The sequence below is a fragment of the Nicotiana sylvestris genome, chromosome 11 (assembly GCF_000393655.2).
Source record: "Nicotiana sylvestris chromosome 11, ASM39365v2, whole genome shotgun sequence".
NCBI lineage: Eukaryota > Viridiplantae > Streptophyta > Magnoliopsida > Solanales > Solanaceae > Nicotiana > Nicotiana sylvestris.
Genome location: NC_091067.1, coordinates 46,135,479 through 46,161,894, shown reverse-complemented (window position 1 = coordinate 46,161,894; position 26,416 = coordinate 46,135,479). Strand labels below are relative to the sequence as shown.

The following is a 26,416-nucleotide window of genomic DNA, read 5'->3' as shown; positions in this document are numbered from 1 at the left end:
TTCAGCTAATATCCAACTCCGAACGGCTCAAATCTTGCCAAAATAGCTTTATACCATAAATACAAACCATAGAAAACTATTCCGGATAATAAAGTTGCAATCTTTACATAAAATCAAAAAGGCAACTCAAAAAGTCAACCCTAGGACCGCGTCTCAAAACCCAACCAAACTTACAAAATTCGAACACCCATTCAATAACGAGTCCAACCATACTAAAATTATTCAATTCTGATCTTAAATCGACCTTCAAATCCTCAAAATATAGTTTATGAAGTTTTCACAAGTTTTCCAACTCAAAATAATAATTAAATGATAAAAATAACGATGGATTCATGTATGATAGCCAAATCCAAGTCAGAATCACTTACCCCGATAAACTCATTGAAAATCTCTCTCAAAATCTCCCAAAACCGAGCTCTCTAAGCCAAAAGATGAAGAATGAAATAAAACCCTCGTTTTGCCCCTTTTCTGTCTAGCGATCTCGCTTTTGCGGACCCTCAGCTGCATTTGAAGCTCTGCACCTGCGGAAATCCCATCGTAGGTGCGACTTCCACTTAAGCCCAGGGAAAATTGCATCTGTGGGCACCAAAGCGCATCTACGCTTGTGCTTCTACGGAGGCCAGCCGCTTCTGCGTGTCCGCTTCTGTGGAGAAATGACCGCACCTGGGGTCCCAGCTTGCCAGCCTAACCTTCGCTTCTACAAATCACAAGCTGCCTCTGCAGTGTCGCACCTGCGGCCCAAAGTGCCCATGTGCGATTGCACCAGAACCTACGCAGTTTCAGCAATCAACTAAGTCCAAATGATCTGATTTCAATCCGATTCACACTTGGGGCCCTTCTGAATATACCAACAAGTTCCAAAACATAAAACGAACCTACTCGAGGCCTAAAATCACATAAAACATCGTTTCTACGAATTGCGACCCAAATCAAACCTATTGAAACCATGAACATCCAACTTCCAAAACTAATGTTGATTTATACCAAACCAACTCCAATTGACCTCACATTTTGCACGCAAGTCATAAATGACACAACGGACGTATTCTAACTTCCGGAATCAAAATTGGAATCTGACCCCGATATCAATAAATTCAACTTTCAGTCAAACTTCTCAACCTTCTAGACCTTCAACTTTCTAACTTTCGCCGATTCAAGCCAAAATGACCTACAGAGCTCCAAAAAGATATCCGAATACGCTTCTAAGTCCAAAATCACCATACGAAGCTATTAGAACCATCAAAGCTATATTCCGGAGTCGTCTACATAAAAGTCAAACTCTGGTCAACCCTTCCAACTTAAGCCTCCAACTTTAGGACTAAGTACCCCATTTCACCCCAAAACTCACCCGAAACCAAAACCAAACACCCGGCAAGTCACGTAATCAAAATATAATATATGGGAGGCAATAAATAGGAGAACGAGGCTAAAATACTCAAAATGACCGGCTGGATCGTTACAACATTTGCGATTAATTTATCATTTTTGCGATGTTGGGGGCTTAGAGATTGGTTTACAATTGCAACCAGTTGTTCGCCTTTGCGAACGCCGCAATTGCGAACACAAGAGTTTGCAATTGCAATATCTTCAACTGGGTAAAATGTGGGAATTTTGGGGCTTACCTCATTTCACGCCATTTTTTAACCCTAGACTCCATAGAGGCAATTTTTGGAGAGTCATTTCTTCTCAAATTCATAGGTTAGCAATCTTTACTTTTTTTCAATTTGCATTACTTTTTCATGAATTCTACCATCAAATTTAAGAATTTTAAAGTAGAAAATAGGGGTTTTGCGTAGAACTTAGAGATTTTGTAAAATTGAGATTTAGACCTCGAATTGAGGTTAGATTTAAAAACAAATCACATATCCGAGCTCGGGGTGAATGAGTAATTGGGATTTGATCTTAATTTTGACCACATGGGCCTGGGTTAACTTTTTGTTGACCTTTTCAATTATTATAATGATTGAACTTTTTTCATTTGAGGGTTGTTTCTAAAGCCTGTTTTGAATTGTTTAAACAATATTTGACTAGATTCAATTAGTTTGGAGGCTTGTTCTAAAGGAAAAGTTATGTTAGATTATTGATTGTAAACTGGAAAGAGGTTAGTGTCCTAGTTAACCTTGATATGAGGGAAATAAGGTAGAATCGAGTCTATTTGCTATGTGATCGATGTGTTGGGGGTGAGTATATGCAAGGTGACGGGTGCATTGCATTAGACATGAAATAAGCATGCGAGTAGAATTAGCCTTATTTGTGCCATGTTAGTTGTGCATTTATGTCTTTCATGCTTTAGATAGATTGTTTGATTCTTTAATTTCTCGCATTCATGTTATTTTCTATGTTGAGATTATTGGGATATTGGTGTTGAGATCGTTGATTTGTTGATTTGTTGTTGGTGCTATTTGTTGGAGGATTCTCATATAACGAGTTATGTTCAAATACTATTGTTAATGTTAATTTTGCTGCCCACCTTGCTTGGTATTATGTTGTTTGTGGTGCTTGGTAAGGAAGATTGAAATGCACGAAGGGTGTTGTCGTTCTTGTGAGGAAGAGTGATTGTGCACGAAGGGGTTTCCATGCCTTATTTATATATTGATAGTATTGCTTGAGAGGACGTGAGGATATGCACGGATGGTATTTCTGTACTTATTTTTACATTATCATGAGAGAATGAGAGTAAAATTACGAAGGGTGATATCATGCAATTGTATTTACATTATATGTGAGGATAAGAGTAAATGCACGAAGGGTGATGCCGTGTAATTATTTTTTTATTATATGTGAGGATAAGAGTAAAAGCACGAGGGTGATACCATGCAATTTTATTAATTTAATTGCTCTTTACTTGAGTATTTGGAATGTGTACTTGAAAGAGGTTTACTCAGTGATACTTTACTTTATGTTTCCGTTTATTGTCCCTTTACTTGTGGTAATGTTATACCTTTCACTTGTCCCTATCCCGTTATTATATTTAATTCTTTACCTGTTATTTCATTACTTTTGATATATAACTGCACATGTTTATCGTATGTGTCTTGTCTTAGCCTCGTCACTACCTCGTCGGGGTTAGGCTCGACACTTACTGAGTACATTTGGTCGATTGTACTCATAATATACTTCTGTCCTTCTTGTGCAGATCCGTATATTGGTACTAGCGGAGTCTCAAAAGGTACTTAGTGGATACCATATGGGTGATTCAAGGTAGATTTGTATTCGTTCGCAGGCCTTAGAGTCATCTTCCTATTGCTATTATATTGTTTTCATTTCTCGGATAGTGTTGCACTTCTTTCTAAACATTGTATTTTGTATACTCTAGAATCTCATGTACTTGTGACTCTACATCTTGGGAGAATTGAATGTCAGTATAGATTTTAAGCTTATCTTGTTCACTTTTGAGTTGGTTTTACTTATTCTTATTATCTTGCGGATTAGTCATTTGCTTCTATCCGTTCATATTTATCTATTGTTAGCAAGCGTTGTTAGGCGTCATCATGACCCCATTTATTGAAATTTTTGGTTGTGACAAAATTGAAAGCCCTTTAATCAACTGAATTAAGAACACAGATGAACAAGTAGAGAAATAAAAATTCTCTATTATATTAAACTTGACAGGAGTTCATTCAACAAAAGATTCAATCAAAACTCTAGATAATGAAATTAGCTACTCATAGTCATGCTAAAATCATATAAATAATTAAAAGCATTAAAAAATACAAACTATGGAAGAAAGAAAGAAAAATTTGTAATCATGTGCTCCAAATAGTTCCAGCAGCCTTTCGCCTCCCAAAATCCATCTCTATCAAAAAACAAGTTTAGGAACAATTTATATGGGTAGAGTAAATCCTGGACGAAAATAACAAAGTCCAACCAAAATTGGAAAAGATTCCCGTCGGACATATCCCGCAGGTGCTCTCTCCGTTGCGGTTGGTTTGGCAATGTTATCTGGCGCCTCGCACTTGTTATCACGCTAGATAAGTTGTCTTCCACAACACCCACGCCTGGCTTCCTCCTGCGCTCTACTTCTTTATATTAGTACAAAAATTGTGCAATTTTCTCAATTCTACTTTAGGTACTCCTACATACATAAACAACACATCTAAGCTCAAAACATTACCATAACCATCGATATTATACTAAAATATAAGGCAACTAATGCCTAAAATATTTAATTCTAGCTAGACATCAACACCCCACACTTAGCGTTGCTCGGCCCTCGAGTCAACCAACTCTCACTATAACTTGCAAGCACCTCACGAAGTTACACATTCAAAGCCACTACACCTATGACCTTAGTTTATAATAACAATTAAATTTTAACACATACATTTTCTATACAATTTTCCAACTTCATTATGCCAACACAGTTAAAATTTCATAACCACAGAAGCAACAAGCTCATAATAAGCAACGTCAAGATTTGACTCAATTCCATAAATATTCATAAGCTTGAACACTCACTCTAACCGAGGAGTCTAATAACATCATATATCCCTCGTAGAACCATATGTCTTCATAACAAAACAAAGAGTAAGCGGTCTATACATTAAAATTAAACATTCAAATGTAATTTAAGTACTCACACATATGAACAAATATGCTCACTCGTGCAAAGAATTTACAGGCATGCATAAAGTATCATAGGCTTTCTCATTATGTAAATCTCTACTAATATATGCCTACTTAGTCTCAAATCAATTAGGACTTTATTATGGTTGTAATGCATGCTAAGGGGCATGTAGGATATATTCAGAAAATAGTGACTACCCTCCTAAGTACTTTAATATGTCGCTTATTTAACTTCAAGCGCAAATTTTTCCACAATCCAACTTCAAATACAATCAAGCAAAAATACTCTCCAAAATTCTACCTTTCTTTAAGCACTACTTTGTTCACAACTCACTAGCAAAGGATAAGAATTATCAATTTCTTTTCTTCTTCTTCTTCTTTATTTTGTTACCCGCACAATTTTTCTTTTTCTTTTTCTTTTTTTCATTACTTTTGTATATTTTGCACTATCTGTTAATGGTTCTTTTCTTTCAAATACAAGTGCACCTTTATTTCTTTCTGTGGTTCCACTCAAGCTACCCAAGTTCCCTCCTTTTTAGTACTTATTCTTGTGATTCAAGTACTTTCAAAGGTAAAAGGTTTAACACAATCAATTATAAATAAAAGGATATAGGCTTTGTAGATATCAAAATTTGGACCGATCAAGCTAAATCTAAAATTCAAGATGAAATCCTAGGAGTCTATTAGGGGTGCTTGGAGGCTAATCTACCATAAATCCTAACTCATACATATATAAAAGGATACATATTTTCTTGAAGAAGCGTCTCGAAAATTCCATAAACTCTTGGGATATTCACAAAGAGATCAAAATATGGCCGGATACTTCTTGATAATCAAGCTGGAGATCAAATACATCCCATGAGGTTTGCGTCATCCTACGTTCAAGAAATACGATGCTTCAGCCCTCGAATCACAGAGATAATCAAGATAGAAGAATCAACGGAGAAACAGAATTATACTCACAATTGATTAGTAAATATATTTTTCTCTTATTTTGTGATTGCAGTTTGTTTTTTGTATCACGAAAAATTTGTTGCAAACATGCTTATAATGCATGTGCCAAAGAAAAGGTTTTCAAGCTCAAAAGGGATGAGTAGAGATAATTTTATCAATAGTAAGCAATAAATCTCAACTGCGTCAAAGAAGGACTAAATCAATACCTAGGATTTTACTTTAACTCGCACGCCAGACAAGTTCTAGACTCGAATGCAAAGCATGAACTGTATAAAAGGCTCACTTCACACATTCTCACTAAGGATGGTACCCTTCTAACTCTCCAATCAAGCAAGTTTCTACAGAGCCACGGATATTAAGCATAAAGCACAAAGTAAACACGTGTCAAGAAAATGAGCATAGACGTCTGTCACGACCCCAAATGCCACTAAAGAATGCCTAACATTACATGCTAGGCAAGCCAACATCCAATAAGCAGGAATAAACTTAAATAATAGGAATAAATAGCCTCAATAGTAGAATAATCATAAATAACTGAAGTCAATGGCAATAACACAAGTGAAACCATCCCATAATCCGGTTTCAATGAGTACATGAGCGCTACAGAGTTCAAATATAGATTTTGATCCCAAATATAAGATTGTCTGAAAGATAGAATAGTAATAACATAGAGAAAAGGGATTTCAAGGTCTGTGATTGGAACAATAACTACCTCAAAATCTCCAAAAAAAATGATACTGGTGCCACACCTTAGCAATCACCCCTCTCAGAAGCACCTGAATCTTGACATAAAGTACAGAGTATAGTATGAGTAAAATCGATTCCATGTACTCAATAAGTAACAAGCCTAATCTCGAGTTGAAATCAATGACGAGCTCGGCAAGGTCCAATATTCAAATTCAATCATGAATAACAATAATAACGGTATAATAACGGAAAAAAGGAAAGCATGTTCGGCCTCTTCACAATAAGATAAGAAATAAGCATGCTTTTCAAGAATAACAGTTAAGACATATTTTTTTCTACAGAAATCACTTAAATATGGTTTTATTAATTTAACGGTGATTTCAAGTTTAACACATCAAATAGAGATATCAAGTACCAATAAGCATGAGGGAAGAGACACGTCCCGATACCTGCATGACAAGTATGCATGCCAGTATCAATAATATCGCAATTAAATCAACAAGTATATCAAATCTTAGCATATATATAGTGCCTGTCAAAATATCCCTTCATTCCACATACACAACAACGCTCAGCACTGTATGGGTGCCTAACACAAGTCCCTCACCAAGAACATATATGACCCATATGCCTGCACCCACAAATTATTACTTGACTCTAGAGGAACGAGTCCTTGCGTAAGCGCTGATCAGATCTAAGTCAACGATTAATATCACTTAGCGCAATATGGGACCTAGCGTATGCTTCACCTTACTATCAATGCCACTTAGCACAATGAAGGGCATGACGTATGCATCACCTGACTATCAGTATCATATCGGCTCTATGGACCAAGATCAGCCATCAACCGCTCAAGTCTCAAGTATTCACATCTCACAACACTCAGCTCAAACTGTGTCACACATATAAGGGCATCAACAATATGTAGATAACAATAATGTGCGCCTAGAGACAGAGATATAATATACGTCTATAGCATCATGACTGAGAATATGACTACAATTAAGGCAAACAACTCAATATAGCAAGATAGCCCTATCAGATAGAGAAATATGTGGGGGGGGGGGGTTGTGTTGGATTTTAAAAAGTGAATAATTGAGATTTGAACCCTGATTTGGAATCAGATTTGGATGAAACTTATATATTTGGATTTGTATTCAAATGCGAAGTCGGTATTTGTTAGTTTTGTTTGGTTCCAAAAAGCGATCCGGGTTGACGTTGTGTAGTTGAATAAAGATTGAAGCTTTATTGTTTGGAATCGATTTCTATAGCCTTGTTTGATGTTATTGAGTTATTTTTCATAACACAATACAAGGAAGAAATACTACCATTTATAGGTATAAAATTTCTTTCATAGAATAAGTAACAACGAAGTGAGATAATAAAATTGTAGAACATGGTTGGTTGTTATAAAATTTAACTTTTAGTGGATAATTAGTGGTAGATCATGGACATGAGTTACACCAAAGATAATGATCACTTTCTTGTCAATTTATAGCTACTAACATTACAAGAAATAATACACTTTAATATTATAATTTTAATATTAAAATACATATAACACTAACATGGGGGAACCACACCTGCACTCCTATATGGAATTTTTTCATTGGTGGAACTCAACTCAAAACTTTTGATTAAAAATATAGGGTTCACATTCATCTTACTGCATTCCTTAGAGTAGAACCGAAGAAATGGAGGTTAGCAAAGTATTTAGGAGTCGTTTGATACACAGGATCAGGTAAAATAAGGTGTAAGATTATTACTTTTTTGGTAAATAAGAATTTTATTACCAAGTAGCAATATTTACAACTCATCTAAACTATTACAAAATTTGTCTAGCATATCACCAACTGGACATGAAGCCCCAGTAAGGTGATATCTAGCATTCCCTTCTCCTAAAACTCCATCAACTTCCACTACTATTCTATTCTAACTAATTTCCAGATACTAGTTCAAAGTAGTTATCACCTTATCTAGATAAGGGAACCTTGCTGCCCTTATGTGCACTTCTTGGATAATATGCTTGATTAAAGAAGTGGTTGTCCTTCTCTTCTTATGAAAAATCACAAAATTCCTCTCTTGCCAACAATGATACATTGTTGCTGCTAGTGTCATTCTGCATATAGCTGCTCTTGCACTCTTGCCTTTAGTCGTCTTCACCATCCATGTAATCTCATCCTGCTAGTTGTTGTGTGATCTTTGAATCCCTTGCCATCTCAGCAGACCATTCCATATCTTCCCTGTAATCTCACACTTGAAAAATATATGTTGCACTGTCTCATTTTCCTTATTACACAGAGAGCATGTTTGATCTATATCTATCCCCCATATTTCCAGCCTATCTTTGGTAGCTAGCCGTTGTTGTATTGCTAGTCTCAATATGAATATCCATTTTGGTTGTCCTTGGTTATTGCACACTAGTTTCCTCCATGTTACTTTTTGAAATACACCTTGTAATGATCTGTAGAGTCCCCTGATTGAGTATTTCTCCATTTGTTGGACATCATCTTCATTCATTCTAGCCTTTGTAAAATACTCCTTAGCCTGAAATATCTTCTGAATTGCCCAAGAAACATTCATTGGTTCTACACTCCACACTGCTTGCCCTTTGACATAGTAAGTGTGTATCCAATGCACCCATAGCTTCTCCTTTCTAGTACATATATTCCATAGCAAATTGCAAATAGCAGCTTCATTCCGTAGTGCCACATCTATAAAGTTCAATCCCCCTGCAACCTTAGGTGAGCAAAGTCTTTCCCAAGCTATCAAGGCCTTCTTTGTTGGTTCAGCATCTCCAGTCCATAGAAACCCTCTACAGATGGTCTCTATGAACTGTATAACCTTCTTAGGCAGTATAAATATCTGTGCCTAGAATGTTTGAATGACAAACAGTACACTCTTTACTAGGACTGCTCTACCTGCATATGACAAATACTTTGTTGTCCAGTTCTGAATTCTGTACAATATTTTCTCAATTAGTGGCTCACATTGTATAGTAGATAGTCTCTTGGTACTCAATAGAACCCCTAGATATCTGAAAGGCAATTATTCTTTTTTATAACCAAGAATCTCCATAATTTGTTGCTGAGTCGACTGATTCACCCCTCCAAATAGATGCAACTCTTATTTGGATTAGCAACCAATCCTGATGCTGCAGAGAATTTCTGAAAATGTTGATGCAATATCTGCACAGGTTGCACATCACCTCTACAAAATAATAATAAATCATCTGCAAACCCCAGTTGTACTAAGTTAAACCTGGTACACCTGGGATGATATTTAAACTTCTTGTCTTCCTTTAGAGTCTTCAATGACCTGCTCAGGTATTCCATAGCCAAGACAAATAAGAAGGGTGAAAGTGGATCACCTTGCTTGAGCCCACTTTTTTTGTCTCAAAAGATCTGTTGGTCTACCATTTATTAGAACTGAATAAGTCATTGTTCTGATGCAAGCCATTATCCATCTCACAAAGATTTCTGGAAAATTCGGTAACCTTAACACTTGTTCTATGTACATCCACTCCACAGAGTCATATGCTTTTTGCATGTCAATCTTAAGAATACATATAAAGGAGATACTCTTCCTTCCATAACCTTTCACTAGCTCATGACTCATCAAAATGTTATCTGTGATCATCCTTCCAGGTACAAAAGCAGCTTGACAATTATCCACCAGTCTATCCATCACCCATTGCATTCTTGTGGTTATAACTTTAGAGATGAGCTTATATAGAACTATACATCATGAAATAGGTCTAAAGTCTCTTATGTTTGTTGGATTCTGGATTTTTGGAATCAGTGTGATTGTTGTGCAATTAATGGCTTTACACATATCAGCACTCTCAAAGAAATCTTGAACTGCTGCAGTTATTTCTTCTCCCACAATGTGCCATGTCTTCTTAAAGAAGTAGGATTTATACCCATCACACCCTGGTGCCTTGTTGTCATAAGTGCCCAATAAAGCTTGCTTCACTTCTTCCCTGCCGACTGGTCTAATTAACTGTAGTTGTTGACTCCTACTCAACATATTGTCATTCTTCATTATGTCATAGTTGATCATTGGTAGCTGTGTAGCTGAACTACCAAGTAACCCCCTATAAAAATTTAGAATTTCTGCCTTCACCTCTTCAGGATTTTGCACTATATCCCCATTACTGTCAGTTAACCTGCCAATGTTGTTCCTTGCTTGTCTATTTTTCACACAAACATGATAAAAAGCTGTATTAGAATCTCCCAAATTAAACCACTGTACTCTGGACTTCTGTATCATAATACTGTCCTCCACCATTAGCCATTTCTCCAACTCCAATTTAGTAGTTCTTTCCAATTCAATCTGCATTTCTCCTTGATCAGGACAACTCATTTGGTTCTATATACTTTCTAGTCTTTCTCTAGCATCATGTATCTTACTATCAATGCCATTGAACTCCTCTTTATTCATCTGCTTCAGTAACACTTTTAACTTCTTAAGTTTGTTCCAAACTGTCAACATTGTTTGTTTGTTTTTCCCAATCTCCCAACCTATCTACACTCTACCTTCAAAAGTCTTCAAGTTTACCAGGCAGTTCAAGAACTTGAAAGGTTTCCCTCCAACTTGGCTACTTGTATCAAACTTCACACTTAGAGGGCAGTGATCAGAGAATCCAGGGTTCATAGACACCCCCTCCATATTAGGTCATATTTGTATCCATTCAGCATTTACCAGAATTCTATCAATCCTATTGTGCACATGGTTATTAGTCCATGTGTATTGTCTTCCCACTGTCTTCAATTCATCTACCTTAGCATCCACTAAAAATTGTTTAAATTCCCTTGTCTTCATCTCCTGTACAGGACTACCATTGAATCTATCTTCACTTGTTAGAATTATATTGAAGTCCCCCATTATAAGGCAAGGACTCCTCATATTGACCACTGATATTAGCATCTCCTCCCATAGATTATTCCTGTCTTGCACTGTATGTTTACCATAGACAACACATAGGTGAAATTGAACATTCTGCTGTAATATTTTTACTAAATTGTTTATGATGTCTAGTCATTGCATAGTCCACCAATGTAGAATCCCATGTAACCCATATTCTACCCCTGGGAGCCTCATCATAGTTATCTACCCATTTCCAGTTTTTCAGAGCTTTCCTTAACAAAAAGTCAGCATTACTTTGCTTCACTCTATGCTCAATTATTGCTATCAATACTACATTATTAATTCTGCAATTTTTTTTAGTTCTTTTTGTTTGTACACCTTATTCAGACCCCTTACATTCGATGTAATAAATTTCATCATGATATAATAGGTAAAATTGGAGGTCCACCCCTGTCTTCCTTGTTATGCATTCCTTTTGCACCTTGAGCTTCAGACATTTGAACAATATTTTGAGCAGTATCAACCAGAGCTTTGAATGCATTGCCAATATCCACTTCTTTCTCCCTTATCACATCTGTGTGCTTCTTAGTTGCAGATCTCCCTCTAGCTATTTGCCATTGTGCTTCAACCTCTGAGTTACTATTTTGTATAACTGCTTCTTCCTCCAGTTGTTCATTAAATCTCCCTTGTGTATCAATTTTATCAACCTTAGGATCAAGTGCTCTAACTTTTCTCCATTCCTACTTTTGCTCCCCTTCCACATTTTTCCTCACTTCATCCTGTCTCAACTTCCTTTGATCCTTACATGTATGGCTAAGTTGACAGCATTTCTAGCAATATATTGGTTTCCAGTCGTGGTGTACTAGTTGTTCCAACACCTTTCCTTTTGGATCACAGAGCTTTATCTTCTCTGGTAATGACCTAGTAACATCCATCTCTATTAAAATCCTTGCATATGAAATTCTCTCAGCAATAGTTGTACAAGCATCAACATATATTGTCTTTCCCAAACCACTTTCTATCTTACTTAACGCTTGATTACTCCAAAGGTTAAGTGGTAGATTTGGAAGCTTGATCCACAGAGGGATAGTCCTCTGAATTTCTTCATTAAAATCAAAATTCTCCGACCATTGCCTCATGATAACTAGCCTATTATTAATTGTATAAGGACAATTCATTAGCACCATCTCTTTCTCTTCATTAGTACTAAGCAGGGCTATGAAATATCCATCATTATGAAGCAACATCTTAGGTTTCTGCACACTTGCCCATTGATTAGTGATGAACCTTTCAATGACACCGATTGAAGGTGTATTCCCCACCACATACAATATTACTACTCTATTCCATTTTACATTTTCCTCTACAATGTCTTCCTCCATCAGTTGCACAACTACTTCACCATCCTTCATTGTCGGGGGTATATAGTTGAGATTCATACCTTTTGCAGCTAACTTGTTCTCCTGGAGTAACCCCGACCATGATCGACCCTTATCAACTGTTGGAATTGAGTTCTTCACTTGAGCTTCCTTTTGATTATCCACAGAAATATCCCTCTGTTCCTTGCTTGAGCTTGCATGTACTATTCCATTGGATTTTGCCTCACTCGAGCTGGGTTGCTCACTTGCAACCCTAATTTCGCTATTTCCTTTGCTCATGTTCTCCGTCAGTGCCAACTTCCTGCTCGAATTCACTAGTGTTGTAGCTTGATTCCGATAGTTGTCTAGATCTGGCCAGTTATCGTCACTATTATTTTCCTGTTCTCTTTCCTTCTCCTGGATTTGATCCTTAGCTTTGGCCTTACCTTTCCCTTGTTTAATCGATCTAGTCATCATAATCTTCTAATCTAGTATTGGTACTTTGGTGGTATTCCTCCTCGGCCGTCCTCTTCCTCTCATTTCCGATGAAGGCGCAGGTTAGTCAGTCACCTAACGTGCGCCGAGAGAGAACATGTGCTTTATTGTGACTTTACTATTATAATATGTAAAGTTAAACTATGATGTGAGATTAAATTTATACTGTATTTGATTGATAAAATAATTTATACCAAACGACCCCTTAAAAATTCTAAAGTGAATCGTAGCTAAAAATCTACGGGGGACTTAGGTGCATTTTAATTCTTTAGGGGCCATTAGGTACACCATAGTTTTAAAGAGCCGGTGCATTACACTGGATATTAGGGCTGGATGGTGAAGCGCCACCTTCTCTACCTGTAATTTTTGCAACTCCCTTGCCTTGTTCTTAGACACCTGATTGAATATTCCAAAAATGGTTTTCTTAGGGGATCTATAGAATTCCTTTCCACGCTTTTTCTTGGAGTTTTAAAAAATTCGTTGGAATATTTCGATCCGGCTTTCACTTTTGCCTTTGCTCTTTCTTTGTCCAATCATATTATAAAATAGCAGATGTTCCCAATCCATTAAAAGGACAGGACCCTTTTGCATTTTAAGCTATGGGGCATTAGAAAAAAAACACAATAACCATTCTCTGATTTTTTTTTTTTAACCTTCGTGGGGTCTTGCTAGATGTGTGGGAGGGCATTTTTTCCAGTATCGTTATGATAAGAAGGAGAAGTAATAATTGGATTCGTCCTTTAATGGCAATAGCATCTACCTTTTCTGTTGTCCCTAATGATTTTCAGCTTTTGTCATGTGTAAAGTTTTTATCTACTACCATTGATTCACATGGTGGTGGTGGTGTAGGAAAATACCCTTTTAACAATGCTACGGCTCTCAGGCTTTGGGGCTGCTGTTCTTCTTCTTCTTCTAATGATTCAAATACAAGTTGTAACAATAAGTATGTGAATGGGTTTCAGAGGGCACATGCTTTTGCTCCATCTCTCCCTCTCTTGCTACATGATGATGCAGAGGGAGCTAGTACTAGTAATGCTACTAAGCCTTCTGATACTAACAGCATTACATCTAACAGAGGAAGCTGTGCTGGATTCTTTAACCAGGATTTACATGACAAAATTGTTGTGGCTGTTGATGTTGATGAAGGTATTTGAAAATGAAAAAAAAAGCTTCTTTCTTGTATTTCTAGATTGCAAGGAGTGCGATGTGTGGGTTAGGCATCAGCTTGTGATGTGTGGGTTAGATGCACATCGCTTATCCATGAGTATCGAACCGGGCGCCCTCAGGGATTTTCTAGTTACCTAAAAAAGGGAAGAAAAAGAAAGATTGTAATGATTGTGGTCCGTCTTCAATTCTTTCATTCCCTTGCCTTATTTGTGTTAACAGGCATTGTGTGTTAACAGATATCTGAGATCATTGCAGTCACTATAATAAATCTCCTAAAAGTACATTATGAACATTTTTGCATAGTTCTGTAATCATGCTTATCTAAAACATAAGATTTTGGCGATCCTCTGTCATTTGCAAGAGGGTTGGCTGTTCTGATCTTTCTTTCACCGTCTTTTACTTGTAATTATCTCTTCTTCTTTTTTGTGTTACTGTCTCTAACATAAACTGATGGTATGTGCTTTTTTGTCATCCTTATTTTTTTATTTGCTGGTTTGCAGTCCTTGGGAACTTTGTTTCAGCTCTCAACGAATTTATTGCAGATCGTTACTCATCATACCATTCGGTGTCTGAATATCATGTTTATGAATTTTTCAAGGTACCATGCTTCAACTTTGTCTTGCATATTCTTTTGGATACCACAAGATGGCTTTGACTTTTGCTGCTTTTCTTTGCTTTTTACCTTTGACCACTCTGAATATAAGACTAGTTTCACTGAGCTATGAATGATCCAATTTATGATAGTTGCCTAACGTGCACTGTTAAACAACTAATAGCATGGGAGACAGAAAATGAGGGTTTACCACAGCTGATAAAAAACGGACTGACTGGATGGAGATTTATGTGATTAAAGATTCAGTGCTTTAATTGGAATGCATATACAAATATCTTCCAGTAGTTTGATATCCAATTCAGTTTGACAGGGCACAGTTTTTAGAAGAAGAGTTGTAACGTGATTTGTTTACTATTGGTTATGGGAAATGGCTAATATATTTGCTTTTGTATTTTTAAAGATAAAAATAAAGAAAAGTGGGAGTACAAAATCTCCTTGTCCCTGATCAAAGAATAAAGAAAAAGTGGTACTAGAAAGAATAATTATGATACTGGACACAATTTTGAGAAATTTGTGAAAGGGAAGTAGAACTATTCTTTTTATAGGACAGATGGATGAGAAGATACCATATCAAACCGAGTGTTAAAGTGAGAGTTCTATCCCATTCTCATGGTGGACTTGCTTCCCCCCCCCCCCCCCCGCTCTCTCTCTCTCTATCTGAATACAAAATTGATAGATACAGGAAGAAAAGGCGGCCAAAAAAGGTACTAAGATTAAAGGGTCTGATGTCAGTAGAAGGAGAAGGGAGTGATAGGTGAATAACAATTCAACATGAGCACAGGAAGGGCGTTCTTTCAAGATGCTGGGCAGATACACTAAAGATGACAAAAACAGTGTTGGGATTGTGGTACTTGTTATGATGGAGCAGCAAGGATATTTAGTTAGTGCGTTATGTATGTAGCTGGATTACACGATTTGATAATATCCTTAATGGTAGTGGATGAGAATACACTACCTATAACTGGATGCGAATGTGGTCGATAGTACTAAAATGGGTGATTTTGAACAGCAGAATTTGGCATACATATGACAACTTTTGGGAGTCTCTTGGGGTGAAAGTGAAAAGATGGCAAGGAGTCATGACAAATTTATGTACGATGGGTATAGACTGATAAAGAGAACAACAAAAAGAGATCAAGTACAAGACAACAACATGAGTTAACACCTATGTTGCACGGTCTCTCAAAAATGCTGCCTCACCCGTGCCTGATCCTTCAAAATTGTACTATTTTTGGAGGATCCGACACGCACCTAACGACATTTTCGGAGAGGCCTAGCAGCATAGGTTAGAACTACTAAAATGTGGTTTGACTTATGCTAGTCGGAAAGCAAGGGAAAAATGTTTTATTTTTGGATCAAGAAAAGTAGATTGTGCTGCAAGATAGTGTTCTTTGGTAGTTGGGTGATTTTGGGTTCTGTGTTCTTGTTGTTTTGTAAGTATGCTTGTATGCAAGTCTATTGCCTCTACTTGTAAATGGTCCTCCGCTTGAGTGCTAATTAGTATTAACAATTAATTCACTTTTACCTATCAAAAAATGAATAAGTAAACATAGAAATGGTAGTGCAATGTACAAAAAGATGCCCCAACTGTGGAGGTATCACTTGTTTGGTTACCTTAGTATATCCCTTCTCCTGTAACTTTTGTGCTTTTCTAAGCTACCATTTCTCTAATCATTGCAGATATGGAAATGCTCAAGAGATGAAGGTATTATTGGGTCTTTCCTTTCAGTTGAGTTATTTAGGTAGAGGCAAATATTCCAAGGTTTTTTTCCAGCTTTTGTTCTCTTTTTATTCATTCATTTCTAGAGTGGAGGCATTAGGCATACTCTTCTTTTCTGATCTTCCTGATGAAGTATAGCTGACATAATTTCTCGAAGAAAAAAGTAAAGCTGATATTGGGGGTCAAGTTTAGCTTAAGTAAGATTAATTCTATATTGGTCATATCATTGTGACGAAGTTCCTTTTTTCCCCCTAATATGCTATTAGGACTACGTTCCTTCTAACTGCTGTGACTGCAGTTCAATTTTCGAGTACAGTTACTCTTCTTTCTTTCTTCATCTTTTGGGCTAGTTGGCCCATCTCCTCTTCTGCAGTTTTTGCCTTTGCCTTCTCCTCTCTCTTTTCTCTTCTTCTTTGTCTTCTGCTTCTTTACTACTGCTTCTTCTCCTGCTCCACTTTTTCCTCCCCTATTTTGGATCAACCCTGCATCTTTTTGTCTTCTCGGATGCTTCTACTTCTGCTCTTCTTGCCTTTGTTCCTCTGGACAAGTATCTCTTGTCTGGTGCTTTGCTAATGTATTGTTTTGCTGTACTATTGTTTCCTGCTCTGTTACTGCTGCTGCACTTCATTTTAATTGGCATTTATCATACTTTGACTATGGAAACGACTTTAATTGGCAATTGAAATTGATAAAATTGGAATAAACCAACTGCTTGCTATTTGTTTTTTAGTGAGGTAAAAATTAATAGGTGTTGATTGCTGCAATTGATTTAAACATATGGCATCACATTAATTTGATCTAGATGCTTGATGCATTCTTTTAGTTTATGGATGAGATATTTGTGTATCTTATACAAGGTTATGCATTTCTTCTATTGGTGCTTTCTTTTCAGTAAATTGGTCCGCTCCTTCCATAAAAGCCCTTGAGACCTCATTGCCTTTCCGCTTGTTGCTTTTGTATGCAGTGGTTTGACCTGCACGACATCTGTGACTAAACATTTCTGTTTTTAACCTTACATAATTATTTTGACAGCTGATATCCGTGTCCATGAATTCTTCAAGACCTCTTATTTCAAGACGGGAATTCATCCAATTCCCGGTGCTCGACAGGCTCTTCAAAAGATGTCTAGATTCTGTAACCTGTCAATTGTAACGTACGTAGTTTGAGGACCCTTTGGTTGCTTCAATTAATTGTTAACTTCCACATTGAGTATTTTTTTTAGAACTAATTTGACCAATATTCTGATAGGTCCCGGCAAAACGCCATTAAAGCTCACACAATTGAGTGGATTGAGAGGCATTATCCTGGATTGTTTCAGGATATGCACTTTGGCAATCACTTTGCACTGAATGGGCAGTCTATAGCTAAATCAGATATTTGCAGGTAATATCATCAGTCTCCTTAAGCATTCTGCTTTTATCTTTCTCTTTGTTCTATTTTTCTGCAATGCCTCGCCATTTTCAGATAATGTCATAAAGAAGCAGATTGTCACCCCCCCCCATTTTGGTATCTAGCTAGCTGACCATTGTCTATTCGCATAGAATATGGAATCTTTTGTATGTAAGCTGGTTGTACAAAGTTAGTTTGTTTATATTCCGGAATTTTTGTCTGTTTCATTATATTGTGTATTCTTGGACCTGTGAAACACTTTATATTCGCTGTTTGACTAACTTTATATAACTGCGTCTGCTAGGTCCTTGGGAGCAAATGTTTTGATTGATGACAATCCAAGGTATGCTATCGAGTGCGCGGAAGCTGGAATCAAGGTTCTTCTCTTTGATTATGAAAATTCATACCCATGGTCCAAGAGTGAGTCACTTAATGGGCATCCTATGGTTAAGAAAGTGCACAACTGGAGAGAAGTGGAGCATCAGTTAGTTTCATGGATAGTACCCAGGAATTCCTCTCCAAATTAGACTAAAAAAAATATGTATGATTTGTATTCTATTTGACTTCATATATTAAACCAATCGTAAACCTGCTTGAAGGCGATCAAAACGTGAAGCCTCAGCTATTAGAAGTTGGTAATCAGTAGAATAATCGTATCATCTTTTATTTTTTGTTCCATTTTGCCTTTCTACTCTGCACAGATAAAATCTTCCGACTTCAGAGTGTTAGTAGTAAGACTTCTTTATATAGGCTAAAGCTGACAGTCTCATTGTACTTGCAACCCATAAAGGTACACAATATTGCACAAATTCATTTCCCAGTTGACGTATGTGCTTCTGTTTTTGGTGATTGAATTGTTAGAACCTCGAAAAAATGCATATCGGTCGTAAACATGCCACAGGTTTCTGTGGCTAGAAAAGCACGTTATAGAGATAATTAAGATTTTTTTTTTTGAGAAGGTAACATATTTATATATCAATAAAAAGACTTCACTAAAAAGGTGAAGTCACCCATATTTACAAGGAAAGTGCCCAGAAAGAAAAATAAACATTAAATATCCTTGGTCATCTCACAAGGAATCTAGAACATCAAAAATGGATTCATGATCCTCCAACAACTTTCCTTTACACCAAAAATAGAAAAGCCCAAACATTTCATCTTTATCTTCTAGATGTTACTGGACTTGTCTTCAAAACATCTTTGGTTTTTCCCTTCCCAAATTGTCCGCCATATGCATGCCGGAACAATTCTCCATCTCTCTTTATAACTAGTAATGTTGCCCTCTTTATTCCAACAATTTAGAACATCATTAATTCTTCCCGGCATTATCCATGAAATTCCTCGTAAGCTGATGAAGATTCTCCATATCTGTACAGTGAATTTACAATGCAAAAAAAGATGGCTAATTGTCTTTGACTTCTCTCCACATAAGTAACATCTAGAGCACAGGTGAAATCTCTTTTGATTAAGTTGTCTTGTGTTAGTATTGCTTCTTTTGCCAATAACCATGTAAAGCAAGCAACCTTGTATGAAATTTTTACTTTCCATATCATCTTCCATGGCCAACAACCAACCCGATTGTTTGACAAGTTGAATTCCTTGTAAGCAGATCTAACAGAAAACTTCCCCTGCCTATTCCTTTGCCATACGATAAGATCTTGATTGGAGTTGATACCACGAAATAGCTCCAAAGTATTGTAAATTAAGAAATTTAAGCTAAATTGTTTGCAAAGATAGAAAGATCACTTTCTTTTTGAAATGATTAATAAAGAAATAATACCACAGAATGAAACAGAGATAGTATTAAACTATGAAGGAAGTGTATTGTTCCAGAATGAGCAACTGCTCGGACATAATAATAAAAATTCTTATATAATATACAGGACAGAATTAGAGTTATGTACATTAATGATATTGATTTCGCCTGCTGATTTACTAGGAGACAATTTGACACCCTTCAGAAAAAAGAATTTATTTTGATGTCAAGTTGGTCATACTGCAACCACGTTGTACAGACCAATTGTCTGTAAACATTATTCGATCTTCTCCAGCAACTTGAAACCATATGCTTCCAAGATATCCAGTGCTGCAAATTTTCAGAAAATGAGCTGCTATGTCACTAACCGTTTCTTTTATAACACAACCAGAGCTGATAAATGGTAAACACAGACAGACAATTTATCAGTTGTATGCTATGGTAACTGCTGATATTATAATAGAAGTAGACTGATTCCAACTAAAGCATATCTAAAGTTCATTGTTTTGCTTATTTACAACGCAAGTGACTGTCCTAATATTTTTGCTGAAAGGAAAGGGAGGATTGTTTTTTTTTTTTCGTGGTGTGGGGGTGTTTGGGGGGCAAATAGTTGTACTTTCTTTTCCAACCCACAAGGAGAATACATGAACTTTAGAAAGTAAATATTACTCTATCGTGTAGGAGCTTTTTAAATTTTACTCTCATATATTGGCAAAAACAAAAAGAGAAGAAAACGGTAAAATATGTGTTCTAAACAAAAACCAAGAATGAAACGAGTGCTTCCCACCCCCCCCCCCTCCCCCCAACCCACAAGCCCAAGACAAATTAGAAATTAGTGAAGCTGAACTACCTGGCTCGAAAACTTCTGGATCAATAGGCCTTAGTACACCATTTGCTTTGATCTTGTTTGCAAGTAATAGCTGCAATGGGAAGAAAAGAGTAAACTACGGTTTCGTCCATAATACAGAGCTACTATGATCATTAGGCACAAGTTCAATAGAAGAATACCAGAGCTCCTGTGGCTGCGGGAATCCCTACTGTAAGAGACATGGCCATGTTGGTTTTCCCATTCGCTGTCCTCCCCATTTCCAAAAGTGTGGATCTATGGGTTTCAGCATGACCGTCTGGGTAATCTACTACCACTTCATGGTGTAAAAGCACCATGTCCTAACACAAGTAACATCAGTGGTAAATCCAGGTCACTTGTTGCATGTTAGTTGGTTAAAAAGTAATTCTGAGAACTACCTGCTCTGTATTGGAGTATGCTAATCTCTCTTCCATGCGCAAGCACGTAACTTCAAATGGAGATTTGCAGGATGATGGTATTTCTGTAGGCTCTTGAAATTCCAAAAATCTATTTGAATATTAAGTAAACCCTTAACATTCAACCACAACCTTTTCTTTTATTAATTGAATAAAAACAGCATTTCACATTGTATACCAATATATTCGTTTAAAGAACATACACTTTAAATACTTCAAGTAGATAACTGATTGACCTCAGATAATTGTCTCAACTTACATTATAGTTTTTGCTGTCTTAACCGCAGTCTCCTTGTCTTTGCAAACCCCAAGTTCCAAGATCCTATCAGTGATGTATTTTTCATCAATTACTGGTTTGGGGAAAATCTGTCCGTCTATTCCAAGAAGTCCCAGCAAAAATGCTCTGTGTGTGGGTTTAATCCCATCTTTAAGAATAAGAGTTGATACTGTACTGAAGAATCCGAGCTTGGCAAGTGTCCCCATTATTTGACTAAAACCTGTGAAAAATATCAATCCATAAGATGTCAACCCAAAAATTTGATGACAAGAAAACAATCAAGTCTATTAGTCCCACCATCCCAAAGAATTATCCACTTTGTCATTTCAAAACATTATTTAGAAGCTACATGAACGACGTTAAAAGCTGAAGATGTTATCAAGTTCAAACTACGTACTATTTCGAAAAATTTGCATTCACTGTTAAAAGTTTTGAAGAGTCAACATAAATAAATATAAGCATTCCATCTCCAATAATTTAAACTTTTAGAGAGGATTGTTATTTTCATTTCCACATTCTTGATTTAAAGAAAAAGAATTAGGTGCTCCTATGTGAGTGGGATGTTCAAGACCTAAATAAAAAAATACAAGCTTTTAGATGTGGTGGTCACACATTTTAAGTCTGACTCGCCAAAACCATAAAGCAGATAACAATTTGAGAAGGCCGGTGTTTCAACTTCTTCTGAGCAATAATTTTTCCTTTTAATGCATTATATGGATGAAAATAAAATCTAAAAGTTATCTGTCTAAAGCTTTCCTTCAAGCCCTAGGTCAGACTCAAGTCTCTTTAACTGAAAGCGTTGTATGAAGCCCAGTAATGTGACATGCCTTCATAGCGTAGTGTTCCTCGAAAGATTGTTGATGCTTCCTCTCCTACACCATATAAGTCTCCATACACTAAAGAGTTGCGATTTGGGAGACACTCCAATGCAAAAGCTGGAAAATCAGGAAGACGAAGCTTTGCAGCTGAATCATAAAGCCTCTGACCTGCATTTAGAATATTGTTAGCGAAGCAAAAGCACATAAATGGCAACTACCTCCCATCCATGCCCCATAAAGGGTGGGGATAACTTAGGGAGATAACAGTTGGAACTTTGAAAAGCTAGTATTGTCATTATGGGAGATTAATAGCTATTAATATTGGCTGCAAGAGACCAAAAAAATCAGATGAGGACATAAACTCTTTAAGATTGTCAATGATACATAGGAACCTCTCATCTGCATATTACAGAGGCAAGTAGAAGTAGTTTTAGAAGTTTTTTTTAGAATTTTAGTACAATATACTTCTTCATGGGATGGATATCAAAAGCAGTTCCTATGCTAAATTACTCACCTTCAACATGAATAATTTCCCCTTGAGATCTATAGGCTGCTGGATTCCACCCAGCTCGTATGGCTCCGGCTGGATTCCAACTAGATATTGTTTCAACATAACAAAATTAATCGACGAGTAGGATGATTGAGATGTAAAATCAACAGAGTAAGAAGAATACTAACAAGTAAAAGATAACAGGGAGATAATATCTACTTCACTAATAACCAGAAAAATAAGACGCCACTAATTACCTCAAAATGGAATGCGGTAAACATCCGTGTGAATGTATTACGTTCAGAAGGTTAAGTGAATATAAATAGTAATCGGGTTTCTGTGTACATGGTCTTATGTTGGGAAGAGAAGCTACTCTCTAATTCAAAAGTTAGTTGAGACAGTTTAATCACTAAGGAAAAATGGAAATGCTGAAGCAGTTTGGAGAGGCCACTTTATGTGCTTTTGGTTAGCAAGAAGAGCCAATGAAGAAAGGAGAAAAGATACCCCATAGCTTTTTGCAAATATGTCATATAAAAAATTCTTCTCAATCAAGCTTCTCAATAATGACAAGATAACCTGATCGAATCAACACTCAACTGAACTTGAAGCCATACCTGAACTTATAAGCTAGTGGGTTGTTGGCAGCAGCTGGAGAGGGAAGACCACCGCAATAAGAAATGAAAGACCTGATCTTTCCCTTTGCTGCATGGGCTTGGTTGATCATTTTCATTGCCATCATGTGATCTACAACATAAAATAGGTACCACTAGTTAACCAAATATTGGTCAAAATATACTTGTTTTCTTAAGAAAGATTTAGACAAAAAATACAAATTTACAGCAGCAAATTTATTCTTCATCAGGCACTTATCTCAACAATTTTATATGATATAAGATGATTGGATATTTTTGTGTAAGAATTTCATTTTTTTGGTATACACCTTCTTAACGAGATTTCCCTTTTTTCTTTCAGTTATCAGGAAACAGTTACTAATCAAAAAACAGTAGTCTGCCTCAGGGTATCTTCAACTTTGATAAATGGTATACTTAATAACACTCACGGCATTTGGAGGACCATTCTTTGTTATTATTTGTAATAAAATTGGAGGATCATCTTTTATTATATTCAAGCAATAAGAAATGCACCTGGTATAGCAGCAAATAGAGTCCGATGATATCCGTTTAGGAATAATGCATCCACAAAAAGAAAAGAGGCATAATCAGAATCTCAGAAAGTGATTTCAGATTTCCAGCTGCTCTTAGGGTGTGCCTCTAGCATCCTTAGTTAAAATTCCCAGAGGCAATTGCAGTAACCATATGTCTTTATTGCACTCACTCACTCACTCACTCACTCACTCACTCACTCACTCACTCACTCACTCACTCACTCACTCATTTCCTAAAGGTAAAGGAAGCCAAATGGTAAGATCATAGCATAGATACCGCTGCAGGGGATAGAAATAGAACTTGAAGTTTTCAGAAGAGAAGACGAACAATTGAGGAAGTGAGTATAATCAGGACAAAAGATGTTATATTTGAAAAGTCTTAATTGGACAATCAGTTTACAGATTTTATTAGAAAACTCCTCTACCCAGTCTTTTGTCTTAATACCCATCAAGGTCAGGACTATATCATGCATTGTTTTAGCGTCCTTTCATTCTGTCGTGTGAAATTCTGTTACAGTTTTTCTATAAGGATTTAGATGGATGAAGATGTATATTGCTAAGGACCTTGTTGTGATTGTCAACTTAATAATTTCATTTGCATTCTTCTTTTTAACCTTTACATTCTCCATTATTCAGAATATTCTTCTATTTTGAAAATCTACAAAGCATTTAAAAATATGAACTTGCTGAGCTATTTGGCACTCGGTCTTTACTTCATGTACCAGGACTTACCCTTAGCTCACCCTTTAGTGATTTTATATTTGTTGGAAAAGTAAGTACAACAACATCTAACCATGGTTTACATGCCTGTGTTCTTACATTTTTGAAAAGTGTTAATCATTTGTTATGCTTATCTCTGGAGTCGTGAGGGGTAAGAATGGAGTGGGTATCTTGGTGGATAGAGATCTTAGAGAGTCCGTGGTTGAGGTTAGGCGAGTGAATGATAGGCTAATGTTTATTAAGTTGGTGATTGGTGAGTGCACCCTCAATGTCGTTAGCTCTTACGCGCCGCAAGCGGGCTTGGATGAGGAGGTTAAGAGGTGCTTTTGGGAGGGCTTGGACGAGATTGTGCGTAGTATTCCACCTACTGAAAGGTTATTTATTGGAGGGGATATTAATGGCCATATTGGGGCGGCTGCCGGTAGTTATGGCGAGGTGCATGGTGGCTTTGGCCTTGGGGATAGAAACGGAGGAGGTACTTCGCGGTTAGACTTCGCTAAGGCTTTCGAGCTGGTGATTGCGAACTCGACTTTTCCGAAGAGGGAGGAACATCTGGTTACTTTCCGAAGTTCGGCGGTGAAGACTCAGATCGATTACCTTCTCCTCAGAAGGTGTGATAGAGGGTTGTGCAAGGATTGCAAGGTTATCCCGAGAGAGACCCTCGCGACTCAGCATAGGCTCTTAGTGATGGACATCGGCATTATGATGAAGAGGAAGAAAGGTATGCTCGTGGCCGACTTAGATGGGGAGCTTTAACCAAGGATAAAGCCCAGGAGTTGGAGGGGAGGCTATCCGCTATGGGAGCTTGGAGGAGTAGTGGAGACGCGAGCACTATGTGGTTGACGACGGCGAACTATGTGAGGGAGGCGGCGAGAGAGGTGCTAGGTGTGTCAAAGGGTTTTTCTGGCAGGCACCAGGGAGACTGGTGGTGGAATGACATAGTCCAAGGTAAAGTGGAGGCGAAGAAGGTAGCGTACGCGAAGTTAGCAGGGAGCACAAGCGAGGAGGAGAGGAGTGAGAATAGAGAGAGGTACAAAGTGGCTAACAAGGAGGCAAAGCTGGCGGTCACGGAGGCTAAGAATGCAGCGTTTAGCCGTCTATACGAGGAATTAGGGGAGAAAGGCGGGGAAAGGAAGTTGTTTCGGCTGGCTAAAGCGAGGGGGAGGAAGACCCGGGACCTGGACCAAGTAAGGTGCATCAAAGACGAGGATGATAGAGTATTGATGGGAGAGTCCCAGATTAAGCACAGATGGCAGACGTACTTTTATGGTCTTCTAAATGAGGAGGGGAACGGGGATATAGTGCTAGGGGACTTGGGGCATTCGGAGAGTCTCCGAGATTTTAGGTATTGCAGGCACATTAAGGTGGAAGAGGTCGTGGGGGCTTTGCGTAAGATGAGTAGGGATAGAGCGACCGGGCCAGATGAAATTCCGATTGAGTTTTGGAAGTGTGTGGGTAGAGCATGATTGGAATGGCTGACTGGGTTGTTCAATGTAATTTTTAGGACGAAGAGGATGCCGGGTACCGTTGTACAAGAACAAAGGTGATATCCAGTGTTGTAACAATTATAGGGGTATCAAGTTACTTAGCCATACCATGAAAGTCTGGGAGAGGGTGGTGGAGGTGAAGGTGAGGAAGACGGCGTCTATATCCGACAATCAGTTTGGGTTTATGCTGGGCCGCTCCACTACGGAAGCTATCCACCTTATTACGAGGTTGGTTGAACAGTACAGGGATAATAAGAAGGATCTGCACATGATGTTTATTGACTTGGAGAAAGCGTATGATAAGGTTCCAAGCGTATGATAAGGTTCCTAGGGAGGTGCTCTGGAGATGTCTTGAGGCGAAGGGCGTGCCGGTAGCCTACATACAAGCGATCAAGGACATGTATGCTGGAGCTATGACTAAGGTTAGGACTGTGGGAGGCGACTCGGAGAATTTCCCGGTTGTTATGGGATTACACCAAGGCTCTGCGCTTATTTGCCTTGTTGATGGATGCTTTGACACACCATATTCAAGGGGAGGTGCCATGATGTATGTTATTTGTGAGCACGTGATTTTTGCTTCACACGACAATCGCTCCAAAAAGAAATAAAAAACAAATATAAT

General features: G+C 37.5%; 4 protein-coding genes across 7 annotated transcripts in view; 1 reads left to right on the top strand and 3 right to left on the bottom strand.

Annotated features, from left to right (window-relative positions):
* Positions 1–8,391: 8,391 nt before the first annotated feature.
* On the bottom strand, positions 8,392–9,906 carry LOC138881003 (uncharacterized). Its single transcript, XM_070161190.1, has 3 exons — positions 9,578–9,906; positions 9,351–9,417; positions 8,392–9,078 (listed from the first exon to the last, which is right to left on the bottom strand). The coding sequence occupies exons 1-3, from the start codon at positions 9,904–9,906 to the stop codon at positions 8,392–8,394; spliced, it is 1,083 nt and encodes a 360-aa protein (XP_070017291.1).
* Positions 9,907–9,951: 45 nt separating this feature from the next.
* On the bottom strand, positions 9,952–10,572 carry LOC138881002 (uncharacterized). The gene has a single exon (XM_070161189.1). It carries the CDS (start codon positions 10,570–10,572, stop codon positions 9,952–9,954), a length of 621 nt encoding a protein of 206 aa, XP_070017290.1.
* A 2,916-nt stretch (positions 10,573–13,488) lies between these two features.
* Positions 13,489–18,494, top strand: LOC104234931 (uncharacterized). The gene is made up of 6 exons (XM_009788579.2): positions 13,489–14,075; positions 14,597–14,694; positions 16,390–16,414; positions 17,462–17,582; positions 17,678–17,812; positions 18,123–18,494. Exons 1-6 carry the CDS (start codon positions 13,634–13,636, stop codon positions 18,343–18,345), a joined length of 1,044 nt encoding a protein of 347 aa, XP_009786881.1. The 5' UTR covers positions 13,489–13,633; the 3' UTR covers positions 18,346–18,494.
* A 1,108-nt stretch (positions 18,495–19,602) lies between these two features.
* Positions 19,603–26,416, bottom strand: part of LOC104234932 (alpha-aminoadipic semialdehyde synthase) — a 33,949-nt gene continuing 27,135 nt past the window's right edge. For 3 of the 4 annotated variants that reach the window (XM_009788580.2, XM_009788581.2, XM_070162454.1), the window contains exons 18-25: positions 23,037–23,166; positions 22,447–22,526; positions 21,942–22,100; positions 21,097–21,334; positions 20,820–20,928; positions 20,583–20,741; positions 20,425–20,494; positions 19,603–19,904 (exon numbers count right to left, since the gene is read on the bottom strand). In XM_009788580.2, coding sequence (XP_009786882.1) covers positions 19,852–19,904; positions 20,425–20,494; positions 20,583–20,741; positions 20,820–20,928; positions 21,097–21,334; positions 21,942–22,100; positions 22,447–22,526; positions 23,037–23,166 — 998 coding nt within the window. In that variant the 3' untranslated portion in view covers positions 19,603–19,851. The remainder of the gene's footprint in view (positions 19,905–20,424; positions 20,495–20,582; positions 20,742–20,819; positions 20,929–21,096; positions 21,335–21,941; positions 22,101–22,446; positions 22,527–23,036; positions 23,167–26,416) is intronic. The other variant, XR_011403601.1, reaches the window with a different exon arrangement.